This window comes from Nansenia antarctica (genome assembly GCF_963989245.1).
Source record: "Nansenia antarctica genome assembly, chromosome: 8".
Taxonomy (NCBI): Eukaryota; Metazoa; Chordata; class Actinopteri; order Argentiniformes; family Microstomatidae; genus Nansenia; species Nansenia antarctica.
In genome coordinates this window covers 14,353,817-14,376,444 of record NC_137678.1, presented here as the reverse complement: position 1 = coordinate 14,376,444, position 22,628 = coordinate 14,353,817, and the positions used below count along the sequence as shown (strand labels likewise).

Genomic DNA, 22,628 nt, shown 5'->3' with positions numbered 1-22,628 from the left:
TCCGGCCCTCCACAATAGTCCCGGTTTCTCATATGGCCCATTGTGAAAATTAATTGCCCACCCCTGCTATAGATGGTATCGCCATAGTCGAATATGGGCAGAATGGTCATCTTGACAAGGTTATGTTTGGTTTTGGATGTTTTGGATTCCAAAAGCAGATATGGGATCCGACCTTGAGTGAGGTGAGGTGACTTTAAACATCGCAGACTAACGCACCACAGCATACTGTAGGTAGAGGAAAAAACTTGCATCAGCCAAATAACTCCCATTGAAACCAGAAACCAGAAAACAGACTACTAATACACCGCTGGGAGAAAGCTACCGCGGAGAAATCTCAAGTCTTGTTTCGGTGAAATAGGGATTTAAACCTCCGCGATCTGCGCTTCGAATAACTCCGTAACTTCGCATGTTTACCGCGGCGGTGATATTCAATAAATACAACAAAAAGACCCACGTGGTTAGAGCCGACGGCCCTCAACGGGGGAACCCTCATGTATGACGCGTAACATCACACCTCGTCATTCTACTTCAATCTGTTTAATTAGTGGCATTGGGGGAAAAAAACAAAATGTACAGATCACAGTGGTGAGTTGTGAAAGGCGCACCAGTGGCAAAACGAATGGCGGAGTGATGGAGTGTGTCGAGTTTCCTGAGGGCAGACTGAGATGCAATCCTATAGATGGTATCGCCATAGTCGAATATGGGCAGAATGGTCATCTTGACAAGGTTATGTTTGGCTGCACCAAGTGCAGTTAGGGTGCAAGCTGGGGCAGAGGGTGGTCTGTAGCAGACAGCGACAGAGAGAAAGAAATTGGAAGACAGTTTGATCCTTAACACTAGCAGTTCAAATTGTTTGGGGACAGACTTGGAAATTAAGATAGAACATTGCAGATGGTCTTTAACAAACAAAACTACACCACCACCTTTGGTGGCTCTGTCCTGGCGAAAAATGTTGTAACCTCTTCCGGAGCACAATAAGGCAGGCAGGGAGGGAGGCAGGGTGTGTGTGTGTGTGTGTGTGTGTGTGTGTGTGTGTGTGTGTGTGTGTGAGTGTGTCTGTAGAGTGTGAGTGTGTGTGTGTGAGTGTGTCTGTAGAGTGTGTGTGTGTGTGTGTGTGTGTGTGTGTGTCTGTAGAGTGTGTGTGTGTGTGTGTGTGTGTCTGTAGAGTGTGTGTGTGTGTGTGTGTGTGTGTGTGTGTCTGTAACCTCTTCCGGAGCCTCAGGGCCAAAACTCAGAGCCTAACCAACAGCTACTTCCCCCAGGCGATCAGGCTCATGAACAAGCCTACAGAAGACAAATGACTATTATCCCCAAGCACATCCAATGTGTACAGACTTACCTGAAAGGGTAAGTACAATGTACAGAATATCCCAAAAGTAGAGGGCTGAACAGATTTGGGGTCTGTCAAATCAGATCAACCTGTTTTGGTGAGTGCTCGTTCCCTCACTGGGAAAAGGAGAAACGCAGAAGGAAAAAAATTATACAAATAAATAGGCACTGGAAACAGTTACACAGTAGCTGGAGGCATTTAGTCAAATCAGGTCAAAACGCTACGGTGTGAATAGTGAGGGTAAAGCTGCATGGAGTTGCTGTGATATTGGGAAAATCCAAAAACAAAAAAGGGGCAGGGAGGAGAGGCATGTATGCAGATTCGGCATGGGTTAAATGTAATTATAAAATGGTTATGAGTCTGAGGAAAAGGCTCTGTGTGTGTTGGGGAAATGTTGAGAGCTGAAATCAGGATCCTCCCTCACTCGCTTCAGTTCACATCAGCCCCATGTTGCAGTAGCAGTTTGCACATGTCCGCCTTGCCCTTGTATGCAGCATGCATGAGGGGCGTCATCCCATACTCATCCAAACAGTTGACTCGTACATCCTTGCAGCCTAATAGTCTTGAGGCTTCCTGAACATTTCCTGCAGCAATAACCTGGAATAACTCCTTCTCAGTGGAAGACAGATCCCCGTTCTTCGGTGCTGACATGTTGGTGACAAGTGTATGTTTATAAACAATCAGATAAACACGGAGGACCGATAAGCGACACTAAATCAGAACGACACGTTTGATTATTCTCATTGTGCAGTTTTGCTGCTAGCTGACTAGCCGGAGGCTTAGGGTTACACCTAAGGGTTACACGGCCTTTAGGTGTGAACAGAAGCCTGAACATTCCCTGGTCCGGCACGTAAAGGGTTACGTATGTCTGACGCAAGACGTTTTCACATGGAACCAAGTTAACCAATCACGAGCCTCCGCTTGACACGGTCCTGTCGGCCATCTGAAAACGGTTGTGATTATTCTTGATTAAGATCAACAGCAGGACCGTAACTCATAAAGATCATACGGTGGTTTACCACTACATTAATAAGCAAGTCAATAGCAGTACAATAATCACAGGCTACATTGGCTACATTCCATCCACGTCACAATCGGAGTTGTCGGTTGTCGATATTGAACACGTTTAATATTTAAGATCGTCGGCCCCGACCATTTTCCGAGCAGATTGTCGGGAGAAATGGACTCTTAACACACCTCACACCACAGGATAATCTTGTAGTAGAATCTTTGTTTTGCATACAGCTGCACAGGGTAGTGTGTGATTCTTAATGGTTTTATGTAGCATTATGTAGATTGGGGATTCCCTGTTTTGAAAAAGATTTTTACCTGCAATGATTTTTGCTCTTGAGATTAATTCTTGTTTTATGTAGTTGAGATGTAACAATGTTAACCCATGTACATTAAGTGAGAGAATGAACAGCTGCATTCATTGAACCTCGATCTATAGCTTCGTCATGCAACCCGGAGATGACAACGAGTCATCGTGAGACTAGGGTTCAGTTGATCAATAAAACAGTGTTAATGGTTTTTAAGAGACAGAAGTAAGGTTAACCAGAGAGGGGAGTATCATCAAAGATCCCAGCCACCCTCTGATCCCAACTATGGTCTGTTTGAACTGATGGCGTCCAAAAGGCGAGGCCTCTTCCGGAGCCTCAGGGCCAAAACTCAGAGCCTAACCAACAGCTACTTCCCCCAGGCGATCAGGCTCATGAACAAGCCTACAGAAGACAAATGACTATTATCCCCAAGCACATCCAATGTGTACAGACTTACCTGAAAGGGTAAGTACAATGTACAGAATATCCCAAAAGTAGAGGGCTGAACAGATTTGGGGTCTGCCAAATCAGATCAACCTGTTTTGGTGAGTGCTCGTTCCCTCACTGGGAAAAGGAGAAACGCAGAAGGAAAAAAATTATACAAATAAATAGGCACTGGAAACAGTTACACAGTAGCTGGAGGCATTTAGTCAAATCAGGTCAAAACGCTACGGTGTGAATAGTGAGGGTAAAGCTGCATGGAGTCGCTGTGATATTGGGAAAATCCAAAAACAAAAAAGGGGCAGGGAGGAGAGGCATGTATGCAGATTCGGCATGGGTTAAATGTAATTATAAAATGGTTATGAGTCTGAGGAAAAGGCTCTGTGTGTGTTGGGGAAATGTTGAGAGCTGAAATCAGGATCCTCCCTCATTCGCTTCAGTTCACATCAGCCCCATGTTGCAGTAGCAGTTTGCACATGTCCGCCTTGCCCTTGTATGCAGCATGCATGAGGGGCGTCATCCCATACTCATCCAAACAGTTGACTCGTACATCCTTGCAGCCTAATAGTCTTGAGGCTTCCTGAACATTTCCTGCAGCAATAACCTGGAATAACTCCTTCTCAGTGGAAGACAGATCCCCGTTCTTCGGTGCTGACATGTTGGTGACAAGTGTATGTTTATAAACAATCAGATAAACACGGAGGACCGATAAGCGACACTAAATCAGAACGACACGTTTGATTATTCTCATTGTGCAGTTTTGCTGCTAGCTGACTAGCCGGAGGCTTAGGGTTACACCTAAGGGTTACACGGCCTTTAGGTGTGAACAGAAGCCTGAACATTCCCTGGTCCGGCACGTAAAGGGTTACGTATGTCTGACGCAAGACGTTTTCACATGGAACCAAGTTAACCAATCACGAGCCTCCGCTTGACACGGTCCTGTCGGCCATCTGAAAACGGTTGTGATTATTCTTGATTAAGATCAACAGCAGGACCGTAACTCATAAAGATCATACGGTGGTTTACCACTACATTAATAAGCAAGTCAATAGCAGTACAATAATCACAGGCTACATTGGCTACATTCCATCCACGTCACAATCGGAGTTGTCGGTTGTCGATATTGAACACGTTTAATATTTAAGATCGTCGGCCCCGACCATTTTCCGAGCAGATTGTCGGGAGAAATGGACTCTTAACACACCTCACACCACAGGATAATCTTGTAGTAGAATCTTTGTTTTGCATACAGCTGCACAGGGTAGTGTGTGATTCTTAATGGTTTTATGTAGCATTATGTAGATTGGGGATTCCCTGTTTTGAAAAAGATTTTTACCTGCAATGATTTTTGCTCTTGAGATTAATTCTTGTTTTATGTAGTTGAGATGTAACAATGTTAACCCATGTACATTAAGTGAGAGAATGAACAGCTGCATTCATTGAACCTCGATCTATAGCTTCGTCATGCAACCCGGAGATGACAACGAGTCATCGTGAGACTAGGGTTCAGTTGATCAATAAAACAGTGTTAATGGTTTTTAAGAGACAGAAGTAAGGTTAACCAGAGAGGGGAGTATCATCAAAGATCCCAGCCACCCTCTGATCCCAACTATGGTCTGTTTGAACTGATGGCGTCCAAAAGGCGAGGCCTCTTCCGGAGCCTCAGGGCCAAAACTCAGAGCCTAACCAACAGCTACTTCCCCCAGGCGATCAGGCTCATGAACAAGCCTACAGAAGACAAATGACTATTATCCCCAAGCACATCCAATGTGTACAGACTTACCTGAAAGGGTAAGTACAATGTACAGAATATCCCAAAAGTAGAGGGCTGAACAGATTTGGGGTCTGTCAAATCAGATCAACCTGTTTTGGTGAGTGCTCGTTCCCTCACTGGGAAAAGGAGAAACGCAGAAGGAAAAAAATTATACAAATAAATAGGCACTGGAAACAGTTACACAGTAGCTGGAGGCATTTAGTCAAATCAGGTCAAAACGCTACGGTGTGAATAGTGAGGGTAAAGCTGCATGGAGTTGCTGTGATATTGGGAAAATCCAAAAACAAAAAAGGGGCAGGGAGGAGAGGCATGTATGCAGATTCGGCATGGGTTAAATGTAATTATAAAATGGTTATGAGTCTGAGGAAAAGGCTCTGTGTGTGTTGGGGAAATGTTGAGAGCTGAAATCAGGATCCTCCCTCACTCGCTTCAGTTCACATCAGCCCCATGTTGTAGTAGCAGTTTGCACATGTCCGCCTTGCCCTTGTATGCAGCATGCATGAGGGGCGTCATCCCATACTCATCCAAACAGTTGACTCGTACATCCTTGCAGCCTAATAGTCTTGAGGCTTCCTGAACATTTCCTGCAGCAATAACCTGGAATAACTCCTTCTCAGTGGAAGACAGATCCCCGTTCTTCGGTGCTGACATGTTGGTGACAAGTGTATGTTTATAAACAATCAGATAAACACGGAGGACCGATAAGCGACACTAAATCAGAACGACACGTTTGATTATTCTCATTGTGCAGTTTTGCTGCTAGCTGACTAGCCGGAGGCTTAGGGTTACACCTAAGGGTTACACGGCCTTTAGGTGTGAACAGAAGCCTGAACATTCCCTGGTCCGGCACGTAAAGGGTTACGTATGTCTGACGCAAGACGTTTTCACATGGAACCAAGTTAACCAATCACGAGCCTCCGCTTGACACGGTCCTGTCGGCCATCTGAAAACGGTTGTGATTATTCTTGATTAAGATCAACAGCAGGACCGTAACTCATAAAGATCATACGGTGGTTTACCACTACATTAATAAGCAAGTCAATAGCAGTACAATAATCACAGGCTACATTGGCTACATTCCATCCACGTCACAATCGGAGTTGTCGGTTGTCGATATTGAACACGTTTAATATTTAAGATCGTCGGCCCCGACCATTTTCCGAGCAGATTGTCGGGAGAAATGGACTCTTAACACACCTCACACCACAGGATAATCTTGTAGTAGAATCTTTGTTTTGCATACAGCTGCACAGGGTAGTGTGTGATTCTTAATGGTTTTATGTAGCATTATGTAGATTGGGGATTCCCTGTTTTGAAAAAGATTTTTACCTGCAATGATTTTTGCTCTTGAGATTAATTCTTGTTTTATGTAGTTGAGATGTAACAATGTTAACCCATGTACATTAAGTGAGAGAATGAACAGCTGCATTCATTGAACCTCGATCTATAGCTTCGTCATGCAACCCGGAGATGACAACGAGTCATCGTGAGACTAGGGTTCAGTTGATCAATAAAACAGTGTTAATGGTTTTTAAGAGACAAAAGTAAGGTTAACCAGAGAGGGGAGTATCATCAAAGATCCCAGCCACCCTCTGATCCCAACTATGGTCTGTTTGAACTGATGGCGTCCAAAAGGCGAGGCCTCTTCCGGAGCCTCAGGGCCAAAACTCAGAGCCTAACCAACAGCTACTTCCCCCAGGCGATCAGGCTCATGAACAAGCCTACAGAAGACAAATGACTATTATCCCCAAGCACATCCAATGTGTACAGACTTACCTGAAAGGGTAAGTACAATGTACAGAATATCCCAAAAGTAGAGGGCTGAACAGATTTGGGGTCTGTCAAATCAGATCAACCTGTTTTGGTGAGTGCTCGTTCCCTCACTGGGAAAAGGAGAAACGCAGAAGGAAAAAAATAATAAAAATAAATAGGCACTGGAAACAGTTACACAGTAGCTGGAGGCATTTAGTCAAATCAGGTCAAAACGCTACGGTGTGAATAGTGAGGGTAAAGCTGCATGGAGTTGCTGTGATATTGGGAAAATCCAAAAACAAAAAAGGGGCAGGGAGGAGAGGCATGTATGCAGATTCGGCATGGGTTAAATGTAATTATAAAATGGTTATGAGTCTGAGGAAAAGGCTCTGTGTGTGTTGGGGAAATGTTGAGAGCTGAAATCAGGATCCTCCCTCACTCGCTTCAGTTCACATCAGCCCCATGTTGCAGTAGCAGTTTGCACATGTCAGCCTTGCCCTTGTATGCAGCATGCATGAGGGGCGTCATCCCATACTCATCCAAACAGTTGACTCGTACATCCTTGCAGCCTAATAGTCTTGAGGCTTCCTGAACATTTCCTGCAGCAATAACCTGGAATAACTCCTTCTCAGTGGAAGACAGATCCCCGTTCTTCGGTGCTGACATGTTGGTGACAAGTGTATGTTTATAAACAATCAGATAAACACGGAGGACCGATAAGCGACACTAAATCAGAACGACACGTTTGATTATTCTCATTGTGCAGTTTTGCTGCTAGCTGACTAGCCGGAGGCTTAGGGTTACACCTAAGGGTTACACGGCCTTTAGGTGTGAACAGAAGCCTGAACATTCCCTGGTCCGGCACGTAAAGGGTTACGTATGTCTGACGCAAGACGTTTTCACATGGAACCAAGTTAACCAATCACGAGCCTCCGCTTGACACGGTCCTGTCGGCCATCTGAAAACGGTTGTGATTATTCTTGATTAAGATCAACAGCAGGACCGTAACTCATAAAGATCATACGGTGGTTTACCACTACATTAATAAGCAAGTCAATAGCAGTACAATAATCACAGGCTACATTGGCTACATTCCATCCACGTCACAATCGGAGTTGTCGGTTGTCGATATTGAACACGTTTAATATTTAAGATCGTCGGCCCCGACCATTTTCCGAGCAGATTGTCGGGAGAAATGGACTCTTAACACACCTCACACCACAGGATAATCTTGTAGTAGAATCTTTGTTTTGCATACAGCTGCACAGGGTAGTGTGTGATTCTTAATGGTTTTATGTAGCATTATGTAGATTGGGGATTCCCTGTTTTGAAAAAGATTTTTACCTGCAATGATTTTTGCTCTTGAGATTAATTCTTGTTTTATGTAGTTGAGATGTAACAATGTTAACCCATGTACATTAAGTGAGAGAATGAACAGCTGCATTCATTGAACCTCGATCTATAGCTTCGTCATGCAACCCGGAGATGACAACGAGTCATCGTGAGACTAGGGTTCAGTTGATCAATAAAACAGTGTTAATGGTTTTTAAGAGACAGAAGTAAGGTTAACCAGAGAGGGGAGTATCATCAAAGATCCCAGCCACCCTCTGATCCCAACTATGGTCTGTTTGAACTGATGGCGTCCAAAAGGCGAGGCCTCTTCCGGAGCCTCAGGGCCAAAACTCCTAACCAACAGCTACTTCCCCCAGGCGATCAGGCTCATGAACAAGCCTACAGAAGACAAATGACTATTATCCCCAAGCACATCCAATGTGTACAGACTACCTACCCTTAAGCACGCAGTCACTTTACTCAATACTACCTCTTCCACCCACTGCCACCAATACTCATGACATTTCTACTTTTTCTATAGTTCGTCTTCTTAATTCTTTTTATTGATTTTTAGACATATACATTAGACATTACACGTTACTTATGGGATGATCGGGTGAGCTGGTTCATATCAGGCATAGAGGCATGTAGACAGCGTTTACATGAAAATATATATATATATATATATATATATAAACGGTAGTAAATACCTAGAAAATGGAGAGCCACCTCCATCATATACTATATATTACATAAATTAAATGATGGATCTTGAAAACAATATCCTGTCTGCATGATTTCAACGATCTGATACAAAAACAAAACAAATTTTTTATTTATTTTAACAACAGTTAGGGTGAAGAGGTGACAGGGGAGGTAGGTGTGTTACTTGGAAACCGTAGTCTTCATTGACAACCTCCTGTTTGTGGCTGGAACACATCGATTGTGTCATCATCGTCCATTGCCAACTGTGCTGGTGTGTCTGTCTCGTTGATGGGTTGACCATCAAACCGGAAACGTATTTCCCTCATTATCAATCCCTGTCTTTTGCAGTAAACCGTCATGAGTTTACAGAAAGATTTGTTTCTCTTGATTTTGAACTTCACCACCGTGCCGTCCTGCGCTGCCACCTTCTTTCTGTCTTTCTTAATTCTTTTTATTGATCGCATCTAGTCATCATCTGGTTGAATGGTGATCTTACTCAGGTGGTCGGCGAAAGGCTTCCAAGTCATGTCAAAAGTTGTATTGTACTTTCTAAGTGAAAATCTATTTTTTTCTAGTTTAATGTGGTTCAGGATCTCTTTGAGCCAGCTATTATGTGAAGGGGGGAGGGTGTGCTTCCATTTAAATAGGATAAGTCTTCTTGCCAGTAGCGTTGTAAAGGCAAGGACGCGTCTCTTTGTAAGGGAAAACATGGGTGTTGTAGGCGGTGGGATACCAATTCCAAATAGAGCTGTGAGATGTTCAGGATCGAGGTTCCTGTCAAAAACTGTCCCGAGTGTGTCAAATACCTGGCGCCAAAAGTATGTCAATTTCGGACAAGACCAAGACTAGCATGACTAGCGGGGGAGAGAAACAAATAAAAACAAAGCAAGTTATACAAAAACATAAATAAACACAAAAACCCACCCTGTTACTAATCCCAAAACCCTTATCAAGCTTCCTGTTTTTTTCCATACTCACGACTCCCTTTCGGCCGCGGTTCCCATAGTGAACTATGTAACCCTTGAACACGCAGACAGTAATAAATAAATGGAATAAAAACAAAAGAAAACTCCATAAATATCTGTCTGAAAGTATAGCTTGGGCAGAAAACTTCTGATAAACTCAAGACAAGCCATAACAAATAATGGTAATAACAAAAATAAAGAAATGTTATTATATATTATACATCTTTCAGGAGAGTATACTCTTTGGTTTAGAAAAATAGATAAAAATAAAAATAGGGATGGGGGGAGCCTTGGGAGACTAGCTGTTAGGGGGCAACACTCATCATAATAAACGTGAGTCATAATAATCAAGATGTCTTCCTCTCACAACCCCCCCTCCTCCTCCCCCTCCTCCTCTATAAGTGGTGGGCCCGTGGTCCAGGGGTGGTGATGATGTCATCGTAGGGCCCGTTCTGGTGGAACCTGGGTCCGGGCGTGGCGATGATGTCAGCGTACGGGCCGTTCTGCTGCAGCTCCAGGTTCTGCTGCTTCTTCAGCACCAACAGGCAGAACAAGTTGCGGGCCGCCTGCGAGCGACTGGTATAAAAATATAATAATTATTATAATAATGAAAAAAAAGATTATATATATATATACATATATGTAAACAGGTTCAGTGCAAAAATATATTATGACGCATTGCTTCTATCTGTCGGAGAAGTAGACGATAAAGCTGCAAAAAATAAAGAGTTCATAGACAATCCTGTTGCCTTTGAGGCGTTTCTAGGAGATGATGGGAATAATCAAGTCCTTCCCCCGCCTCCTGGGCACAAGGGGTGCTGTGGTCTCCGCATGCATACAAAATGGCGGCGCCCTGAGTGATGTCTGTCGCTAACCGAGTAGCATAACTAAACACTGTTGCATCGCCTCAATTACTTTCAATCCAATTATTACACAATGTTAACCAAAAGTATAAAAGTATGAAAAATATAAACCAAAAAAGCAGGCCCATTTTAGGGACCAAGAAGTTCGCTAACTGTAATATCAGTCAGGCCCATGGTGATACGGTTAGGCTAGGCGAACTAGACAATAACAAACCAGATAAACAGCCCTATTAAGTCCAGATAAAGTGATATAAAAACATTTTTGTAAGGGAGGTCCCAATAGACAGAAAGAACATATTATAAAACATTAACTAAGGTATCGGGTCTAGATAACTGGACTTTGTCCCAATGACAACACAATTATCGGCTATTCAGGGCATTATGAGGCCTACCGTGTTTTTAGCATTAGCTGCTACTCACGTAGCGTTAGCATTGTGGCCATCCTCGGGCTCAGATTAAAGTGTCCTTAGCTTAAACTACACGGTAGGCCAGGAATTAGGAACTAAGGAAGACGGTGGCTTCCTTGACCGAGGAGAACCGTGTCTTGTTGCCTTCTTTATCGGTGATTTGGAGCCTCGCCGGGTATAGTAGAGCTGGTCGTAGGCCCAGGTTGTATAGTTTGGCCATGACATCGCGGTAGACCGCCCTCTGCTCCAGGACATCGGGACAGTAATCCTCGTAGATGCGTATCGGTGTGTCCTGGTACTTCAGGTCATTCCTCCGCTTTCGGGCCTCGCAAACCACCCGTTCCTTGGTTTGGTGTCGGTGAAAGCACACGATTACGGGTCTGGGTCTGTCCCCCGGTCGTGGCTTGGCGGCTAGCGTACGATGGGCACGGTCCAGCTCCGGGGCAGTTTACAGGACTTGGCTGCCGAGTATTTCCACCAGGGCCTCCGAGAAAAAGGTTGTGGGTCGAGGGCCCTCAATAGACTCAGGTAGGCCAACAATTCTTATGTTGTTTCGGCGGCTTCGCCCCTCCAAGTCTGAGTTTTTGGCTTTGAGCTTAGCGCAAGCCTCAGTTAGAGTGGAGCACGAATTCTCAAGGGCCTGAATGCGGTCCTCGGTCGAGTTGGCATTAGCCTCTAGGCTTTCCATTCTCTCACCAAAGTCTCTCACCAAAGTCAGACTTCCGGTGGAGAGAGGAATGGAGTCGCATATCTCGCACTCTCCCATGACCTGATCGTTTACAACCTTTTGCAACCCTAAATACATCTCCGTCCGTTAGCGAAGGCAGACGCTAATTATTATTTTTAGCCAGCACCATGGCTTCTGGAACTAGGCAGAAACTTCAGAAGGAAGACGTCGAAAAAGACGAGACACTCACCGAGGCCATCCCGGTTAACATGCTAGCTCTGACGAGGCTACTGGAAGAACATCGCCAGTCCATAGCTTCAGCCCTCTCCATTCAATTTAAGTCCTCGTTCGCCTCTCTCGAAACCAAACTAGATGCCGTGCAGGCCACAGTGACCAACGATCTGATACTTGACAGTGCTGCCCAACTGTCAGATGCAATGAGTGCATTACTAACCCTATTCTCTACCAACCATTCTAATATTGCTAGAAGCTCCACTGTGTACACTGATAAATGATCAGTGGTTCTTTTTTTTTTTTTTTTTTTTTCAGATTTTATCCCTTTTTCACCCAATTGAACCCAATTTGGTAGCCAATTGAACCCAACCTAGCATCCAATTATCCCCTGCCTATTGCATACCCCGTGGCCGGCAGTCCCAGAGGAGGCCGCCAGGCAGACTAGCTGACTGGCTCCTCGAGCCCAGCACCGTTATTCCGGCACCTAGGGGGCGGTGTTGCACGACGGATCCTTGTCCGGAAATACTCCTATACCCGCCCTCGGGAGCGGCCGCCCAATATGCCGCTCTCCGTGTGTGCCCCAGCCATATCCGGATCTGGCGAGCTGGGATTCGAACCCAGTCCCCGGTGGGCAGCATGCACTAGTGGCCAGTGCTTAGACCGCTACACCACCGTGGGGCACAGTGGTTCTTTTTTTAATTCCTGTTTTATACTGTGGGAAGAATACTGCAGCTCCTGTACGTCCTGTCTCTGGGTCTTTTGAGCCATCTGTAAAAATTAAGAACTTGCCTGTATCGTGCTGACCAATATAGTTTTGTACCACATTCCCAGGATGTGCATGTTTGGACTTCTTTCGTAGTTCTTGTTGTATATCTAAATCTACTAATGGATTCACATATAACCAGGGTGGAATAATTGAATGCGGGATTACTGGACTATACCGTAATTTATCTAAATCGTATCTTTTTGCTATTGTATTCCCTATCCATCCAAAACTCATATAATGAGTAAAAACATTATTATGCTCCCAACAATCTTGTACAATAGACCTAGTTGGATGTGAACTATTCTGACCTTGGAGATTAACCCAGTAAGCTAACAAAAGTTTAATTCTGCGTATCCACAGTGGCTGTTCCCCAACTTGTATTGCTGCTACTGGGGATGTTTTAAAAGCTCCACTACATATTCTAAGTCCTTGTGTTTGTTGCACATCCAACTTTTTAAGATGGCTTACTGCTGCTGACATGTATCCTAAACATCCATAATCTAGAGAAGCCCTCATCAATGCCTGATACACATTAAACAATGCTGCTCTGCTTGCTCCCCAATCTCTCCCTGACAGGCATCTTAACAGGTTATTGACCCTTTTACATTGATCTTTTACTTTATCCGTGTGCTGTTTCCAGGTCAACTTTTCATCAAATAAAACACCAAGGAATCTAATTACATTAACCTTCCTGTCTTGTACTATTGGATTAAGTGATTAATCAGGTGTGTGCTGGGTGTGCCCAATGTGTGCTGCACATCTGATTAATCACTTAATCCAATAGTAAAGGACAGGAAGCAAAGATGCCAGTTTCCTTTCAGGAAGTAGAGGAGCTTCGGCATATAGCCTATTAGAATTAGTTATTCATATTGTGGAAATGGTGGAGGGTGAAACCCCCATCTGCTCAGCTGTTGTTGTCCAGGGTCCATGAGTCCCCACCACCATGAAATATGATATGAAATATGAAATATGATATGGCAAGACAACAAGCACATCAAACATCACATGCAGTTAGTTTTCACAAGCAGTACGTTTTCACAACTCAGCGTGGCGGAATTAGTCTATTACTAACCTACTACATTCGCCCGGAGAAATTAAGTATGTAATTTGCTTGCAGCATGCATCTAATGCAGGGGTCCCCAAACTACGGCCCGCGGGCCGGACACGGCCCACCCCCACACTTGGACCGGCCATTTGAACAACGTCAATTTTCTACAGGCGTTGCACTCGGTGGATTTCTGTCATTTCTGACTGCAATAGCGGCACTGCGCCGACGTGGTGGCGGGGGCGCTGTTTCGCAAATAAGTTATCTTTAGTTTTTGCTAGTGAAATAGCTGATAGTTGATGTTGACTGCTCAAGGAGAATACATATTTGAAAGTACAGAATGCCTGAGAGCCTTATATTGCATTATATTACATTATATTTTGATCATCTGGTGCCTGAATATTGTGTTTTCCTTTGCATAAATAATGACATTTCCACCATAAATTGATGCAGAAAGGTCACAAATTGGTGCATATCAATTCACCAGAATGGTAGAAATTAAGTGTTTGATGCTCGTTTAAGGACCCCCAGACAGCCCTGCTTCATGGGTCCCCCCGTGTATGATGAGGGTCCTCCCTCATGTATCAGACTGTAAAACTGATTATATTTCATTGACATATCACTATAGGTATAAATTCCATCCAAATTCAACTGTTTAGACTTTGTTTGCATCCACCAGTGCTCTCCTGCGCGCAATTGCTTTGCGCAACCGCCTCCATTTCACTCCGTTCCATATTATTTTATGTTAGAGACCGACCCAGGCCCCCCATCACAGAAAGGAAAAATGATGTGGCCCTCACAGAAAAAAGTTTGGGGACCCCTGATCTAATGGGAACATACTACTTTGTCATAGCATTGCGCCTTGGAATTTGACCTCCTCTGTCGTGTCCATGAAGCGACATTCGTCTCCACACAACCTAAAAATGAAGTAGAATCAGTTATTATTCATAATTGATGAGTGGTGAAACCTCTATACGTCTGCTCAGATGCTGTTCTCCAGGGCCATGAGTCCTCCTCACCACCCTAAAATGACTTAGATAGCAACACAACCAGAAAAAGTGTGCACCATAGGAACTTTGCGTGGGGGATAATGGAGTCCCCACAACGTTACACCAGAGAAATGTGTCAGTGCTATCGTGTATGCAGTCCCCACAAGGCTATAACTAAGTGTTTTTTTTAAATATTTTATTTGTATTCATCTCTTTTTATACATTTTGTACAATGTGAAAAAAACATACACAAAAACCATAGAGTAGCCTTTAGTCACAAGAAGAGCCAGAGAAAAGGAGGGCCAGAAAGCCAAGAGTATACAACAAGAAACACCAAAGTCAGTAGCCTTAAGAGACGGTATTATACAGAGGAGTTGTTTTAACCACTGGGGGATAAATTACAGTTTCTGATAATATGATGAATAACAAGAGTTTCTGTGTGAGCCTGTGCTGTACAGTGGTGGGTTGCTTGTTAAGGTCTAAAACCCAGTGTAAAACCTAACATGCAGTATTTCATTAGCAGATAGACGTGCACTGACAGTTGAAACATGCTGTGACAGTGGTAGATGGCAATTCAATCATCAGCACTTTGTGAGACTCAATTATACAGGAAGGCAAAGAATAACAAAACAAAAACAGAAAGAAAGAAGCAAGATTCTCTGTTCCAATATCAAAAACACTGTTTTTAAAGTCAGTAACAACCCTCCTCGTCATGCAAACGTTATATCTCTATTCCCCCTCGGTCCCTATAAAACATTGCATATTCTGCATTGCAGTAACTTATTATTCTCTAGAGAAGTTAAAGTAATTGTTCAATCCAGGAGGAGGTCAAAGGTCACTATAGTGAGGGGAATGGCACTCTTTATGTGAGGTGGCAAAAAAAGCAATAGTATGGTGCCAGCAGGGAAACAATAAGACAACTGTTGTTTGTTCCTTGTTCTCTGTCTTAACAAGTGCTAATATGCAATACTGTTTTAATCATGTTCAATCGGACAATTCATAGACACATTTTTACCCAAATCATAAACATTTTAACAACCAAAATATAATACACAGCTCACATACACGTTTGATGTTCTACAGGAAGAGAATTCTTGTTTTCCTATCACCCAGTGTGCTCTACTTTGTCAGTTGTGTGTGACTCTCCTCTGCCTCTTTAGATATTTAACTTTACAGAGGGATGTACACTATTACACTACAGGTGTGTTATTAACCCGTCACCTATGGAAGCTGGAGTCATTGGACTTCAATCCAGCAGTGGAGTAGAGTTTGGTGATGATGTAACTTCTCTCAGTAGTGAAGATGCAAGGCACTAAAGACTTCTGCAAGTTTAAAGGGCAGAGTGTGTGTGTGTGTGTGTGTGTGTGTGTGTGTATGTTTGTCTACTGTGGTGGGGGTTGTAGAAAGACACATAACTCTGATGACTGAGCATTATGTGAAGTCATGTTCCCAACACATTTACCTCACATTTATATAGGCCTATGTACAGTAAAATAGAAAAGGGGACAGGGTGGTTTATGATAAGAGCTGAATAAACACAGGGTCGCCCCCGTATGTTATTAAGTACAATACTAAAAATAACAACCCTGCAATTGCACTTTCATATTTAATAAACAACATGTTGTTTAACAACCTTTAATGATAATTACAGTGAAACAACATCAAAATCTGATGGCTGTATACAGGTCCATAAAGAACATCTTGTTTTTTTTATTTTTATTAAATATACATAGAAAACGAACCACAGATAGAGAACCCCAGACGCTTGTCAGGATTTTTGACGTCAGCGGGAAATAAGATTTTCTAAAGGTTGACATGGCTTAGCAATCTGTGTGTGAATATCAGGCTTAAGGCAGCATGGAAACGAGGTGTTGCCAGTGCTGTCAAAACTACAGGTGTCAAAAAATATGCGGCAACCTGATCTAATGGAGAGGATGGAGAATAGAATCCTGACACAGGAACAGGTCTTCCTCGGACCAAAGGTATGGTAGGGTGGGGTTGATCATAAATGTATTAATTATTTCAATACAATATTTAATACAATTAATTATCAAATAAGTCAGTATTAACTTCTTGTAAGAGAGCATTCTTTGAATCATATGCATGCTGTTTTATTTCCTAGGTTTGGAAAAGGGGAAAGCCTGTCATCCAAAATATTGACAACCCTCTTGCTGGGCAAGCAGCACAGAGACACACTCAATATCAGAGTGCAACATTGTCCCCTGAAACATACAAGTATATTATATCAATGTGTTTCTATGCAGTATCAATAGCATCTAATTTAGATGTTTTATTTTAGTTATTTATCTAAAGAAAATAATATTTTAAAATAATGAATTATCTAAAATAATAAATTAAAAACAATCTAAATGATATGCTATTATCAATAGCATACCCCTTTTATAATTAGCATACTGAATTTCATTCTCAGATTTGATATAAAGACTATCAGAGTTGGGTCATTTGTGGAGACAACCCCAACCCAACTCAACCCAACCCTACTTGGTGAAGACAGGAACCACAGGCAACCGGTGAAAATCACAGGCATATGGGCTACCATGTCAGGTAAAATAGTCTTACTGAAAGACCTTGTATAAAAAATATTGATGGGAATCTATAGCCTACCTTAATACTTGATGTCTTTTATTTTCAGAGAATCCACAGCTCCTGTTTGAAGGGATCGTGTTCCTGCCACTCCACAGAGAAGATCCCCTGACAGGCTGTGAAGAGTACAAGGAGGGAGCAAAGCTTCTCTTCCCACCCTCAGCCATCACTGACACCCTCCTGTTCCTACATCATAAATGTTTTTGGGAACCACGCCAACTTGTTGGGATAGGTATGAAGTCAACTGCCACCAATGGGCAATACTGTGAAATTGTTGATAAAAGAGTAGTCCACAACATCAGGAACACATGCTACCTGAAGAATAGGTTTCTCCACTCTCATATGGAGTAACTCTCCCATGTCACACTGTGATGGTGGTCATTGTAGTCTGTCTGGGATGGAGGATGTCAGTGTAGTCTCTTTCAGAAGGACAGTTTAGTCTCTCTGTGGTGGAGGGGAATCTTGGGGGAGTTGTTACACAACACATTCTTGTTTATTTATTTATTTGTATTTTAAATAATTAGAGTTAGTAGATTTGTGACAGCCCCCCAGTGTGTCTGAATTGGAGTCCTAGTATACTGTACTTCAAAATGGTTTAGCATGGGTGGTCAGGTTCAGTACTAGATTTGGGCCGAGGTCCAATAGTGTCCTACCTACAAAAGGTTTTGTACATATAATAATTTTGTTCATATAATAATGTTGTACACATAATCATTTTGTTCCTATTTATAATAGTTCCTGCAATTTCCTGTAAATGTATTTATCAATTAGTAATCCACAGTATGATTATGTATTTGTGTATGTTGTTTTTTAAATAATAAAATGCTGAGACAATACTATGACATTCATTGTGTTCTTCATATTTCCAAGACATCTCAAGACATCTTAAGACATCTTCATATTTCTAAGACATCTTCATATTTCCAAGACATCTTAAGACCCATGTCTATAGACACGTCCTTAGACGTGTCTCAAGACGTCTTGACAAATGTGTCTTAAGATGTCTCAAGACAAGGTGATGGCTGGGTATGTCACTTTCAACTCAGCTCTAGTAACCTGTATATGTTTGTTGGAGGGAATAAGTGAAAGGCTTTTAGAAGAACTGCAGTTTGGCCAGTTTTGATATAACCAGTTATTTTTCTAATTTTGCAGACACAACGGCAGACAGCGCATTTGGAAAACATGGAGTCTTAACAATGAATATCAACTCCTTCCTCCTGATTTCGCAGAGTGACACATGCACTGTTTCATAAGTATCTAAACAAGTTGATGGGGGAGCCTATGACCAAAACATTTTTTTATATTATTGCAATATGAAAACAAGATGGTGTTGACAAGATAACAATACATATGGAGTGTATACGTGCCTTCATACGAATACTTGTGGTGTAAGATAGTTGTTTGAGAATGTTAATGTTAAATTAATGTTAATGTTAAGTTTTACATGCCATATTTTGTTGGTTGATTTATTTATTGCGTCATTTTCTATGTTAACTGCTGTATAGATTAACAATGTATCTACATTTGTAAAACTTGTTTCTGATGTTAAAAGAAATTCAGTGTTCACTGTCTATATATATTTTTTTGATACCAGTTTACACCTATATTTATTTATTTTTGATACCAGTGTACACCTATAATCACAAACTAAGCTGCTGTATAGACAGCTTTGCAACGCTAGGTTTAGGATCCATAGTACAATCAGAATACACTTGCATTTGTAGGGTGGCCAACTATACATAGAAAAATAAATTTCTAAATGGAGGGTAGTGAGAGAAATATTCAAATATTAAAAATGTTTAATTCAACATATTTCCATTGCAGCTATAGTATTCACATGAAATGTATACCAGACATTGGTATTAACTCAATAAAACTACAACTATATCACTCGACATGCTTCACGTAAGACTTCATTACCCATAATGCTTAGTATTCATTCCATCCGTCTAGTTCCGTGTATTGTGCAAGCTCCAATGCTTGTGGTGCTTGGGGTTGCTTATCAAACAATCCCAAAGCGTCTAATTCCCTTATTCGTTTTTCTATCAATGCTGGGGTCAATGAGAAAATGTCTGGTGTCGATAATTTGAAGTTTTTCGCATCGTCTCCAATACCATCTAGAATCATGTTTGTAAAAAATACGTTTTGTTTGTCCTCTAATTCCAAATTTGCCTTTTCTTTCCAGGTGTTTTGGAATCTGATTACAAAGTCAGACATTGTTTCATTAGGCTTACGTTTACAGTTAAGAATTTGTGAGATATCACGGTTTTGGCTGGCATGGTCGTTTAGAAATTTGGTTAATTGTTCAATGTGAGTATTCTTGTGTTCCTTATCAAGCCATGGGAATCGTTCTTTTATTGTTTTTCCTTTACATGGTCCATCGTTTTGTTCATTCAAAGTTTCGCAAGCATTTATCAAAGTATCAATTCCAACATCTGGCATTAACGTGATCAGAATGTATCTTAAATCCGTGCCATTCAAATTACCATGTAGCAACATTGTTTTATACCAATTTATGAATCCTTTAGGGTTAATCAAGGGTTTGGGTGCGTCATCTATGATCATAGATATGTCAGATAAAGTCAATGGTTTGTACAGGACTTTGTCTTCTATATTTAGCAACGGTGCCTGCACCTCGACCTTGTTGCATGTCACAGCCTGCTCAGCCCGTATAGGAGGAGACGCCCTCACTACCTCCCGTTTCTTGCTAGGCCTATCATATTCCTGCTTTCTGACAATATTACCAGGCCATTGTTTAGACATTATTAACCATGCTTGATAGACTTCTTTCATGTAATCGGTGTCCCATGTTGGATCTCTAATTGTTTTGTTTGATATCAAATATTCGTCAATAATCTTCAGTTTATTCTTTTCAAAACTCCCGATACTTGGAAAATTATCGTCACTCCATTCCGCAATCTTTGTTAGAAATGGTTCTGCATAGAATGGTCCTAATTTAAGTAAAATCCATCCTTTTGGTGTCACTGTATTAGTGTATTTTATCGGAATATCAATTATATGTGGATCAATTTTCAATAGTTTCTTAATGGCTTTCCTTTCTATCCGTGGCAGATCCCTTACAGATTTATATTTCAAGGTTCGTTTATCACAATTTGCCGTCCTAGAAGTTTAATTACCCATTTTTGATTAATTAAAATTCTTTAAAAGGGTAGAGCCTACCCAACATGAGTATGATCTGGCCATAAAGGAGGGTGTAGCTGTAGCCACCCATTTCGTGTGGACAGTTGACAAGGCATCTATATTGGTTAGCATGTTGTCTGCTTGTTGGTGTTTGAATGTTGTTGTTTGTTTATGGTGATTTGTGTGGTTTGGTCTGCTCTCGCATGGTTTGGGAAATCACGTGTCAGTTGTCCTTTTCCTTTGCCGTTTCGGTAATGGCGGCGGCATTTTGAGACGGAGCGGCCGTTGTTCTGGACTTGCTACGGCAGGAACAGCTAGCTTCACCAAGACTACAGATTCATAGACAACATTCCCTTTATAGCATGCAGCCAACGAGGTATTTACGTTCTGTGTGTATTTAATTTGTATTGAACTGTGTTGTACATGTGATGTTATGCTAGCCAAGCTAACCGTGAATGTTTGTTCTTATAGTTTTCACGGTGCTGTTGGAAATGAATAAAACCAATACATCAGTAGAAGAAAGCCACCTGTGTCATCGTGCTTGGAGGGAGTTACAGAGGGAATCTTGGCATATCATACATTGAAACACAATCATAGTTACCGCTCCCTCGACTGCACTGCTCAACTGACAAGGAAGCTTTATGAGCCGAAGTTTACCTGTGCCAGGACAAAAGGTGATGCTATTGTTCAGAATGTTTTTGCACCTTGGGCAACCACTATGGTAACACAGGACCTAGATAGAGTTGAATTTGTGTCCATTTCAACTGATGCTTCAAATCATGGACATGTTAAGCTGATGCCAGTACTAGTCAGGTACTGCAAAATATATGATGGGAGCCGGTCAGTAGAAACAAAGCTACTTGATTTTGTTGAGCTTAAGGGGGAAACAGCAGAGCAACTGGCAGCTGAGATCCTTGTTGTCATAGAGAAATACACTCTTCAGAACAAAGTGGTGGCATTCTCTGCAGATAATACAAACACAAACTTTGGGGGCCTGAATAGGGCAGGGAGGGTCAATGTCCACACCAAAGTAAAAGATTCTCTGCAGCGGGAGGTGATTGGCTTGGGTTGTCCTGCCCACATCATCCATAATGCAACCAGAACAGCTTTGGTTGGCTCGTCAACCTGAACAGTTCTAAGAATTACTTTTAATACCACTTACAGTACACTGACACTAATGTTGAGAGGCACATTCCAGTTGTTACACTTGAGTATTCTTGCTTGAATGTGTATACATTGGTCAAAATAAGGTCAAAATAAATGAAACAGCAATTGTCCCTGTTTCTGTATTTCATCATGATAAAATGTATACATTTTTCCTAAAAAGTTGGAAATGTCCCCAGATTGCATCTGAGAAATCTGGTCACCTTACAAGTGGATACAAGATAATTAAATAACATGCATACAGGCCTACTTGGGGATGATAGTCAATTGTCTACAGTGGGCCTGTTCATGTTCTTCACTGTATGGATATTGCAATCATTGGACTTATCGGGAATGTTACCCTTATAAAGTAGTAGAGGCACAAATATGTACATTTCTAGCCTGCAAACTGCGACACTTCAAATGTGCAATAACACTATGTGCAATATGACAACCCTAGTCGTCTATCTGTACAGTATAGTATAGTGGATAGTGTACATAGCCTTTATTTATGTAAACCAGCTCCTTCCCTTGTGTTTTTTTTTCTTTCCTAGCACCAGGGGAGCCACCCCTCCTAAATTTCGTTGTTTGGTACCTGTACTATAGCAATGACAATAAAGACCATTCATTCATTCATTCAAGTACAGTATAGTATAGTGGATAGTGTACATAGCCTTTATTTATGTAAACCAGCTCCTTCCCTTGTGTTTTTTTTTCTTTCCTAGCACCAGGGGAGCCACCCCTCCTAAATTTCGTTGTTTGGTACCTGTACTATAGCAATGACAATAAAGACCATTCATTCATTCATTCAAAGACGTACATTACTGTGAAGTCAATGCGGACGGTGGTCAACCTCGCGCTATACATGCAATGAATATGAATGTAAAAAGTAAATATATTTGCATGAATATCAATATGATATGAACAGTAAATATATATGTATATAGTGTGATGCGTATAGCACATGGACGAATACGATATGTGCAGTGTGCACGTATCCTTTGTGTGCACTCCTTCATAATAGCCTACGTGAGAGGCAATATTTCTTATGTTGGTGGAAATGGTATCCATTTCAAAGCGTTTCTCCTCTTTCACCCTTCTGCCAGCGGAGTCGCAGTTGCTCATTTCTGTCTGATGATGCATCGGTAACG

General features: G+C 42.0%; 1 protein-coding gene across 1 annotated transcript in view; it reads right to left on the bottom strand.

The window, feature by feature from the left end:
* Window positions 1–10,013: 10,013 nt before the first annotated feature.
* The window catches only part of ccdc87 (coiled-coil domain containing 87), a gene marked incomplete at both ends in the record, with an annotated part of 40,495 nt that continues 27,880 nt past the window's right edge, over window positions 10,014–22,628 (bottom strand). The window contains one exon of the mRNA XM_080538076.1: window positions 10,014–10,194. Coding sequence (XP_080394202.1) covers window positions 10,014–10,194 — 181 coding nt within the window. The remainder of the gene's footprint in view (window positions 10,195–22,628) is intronic.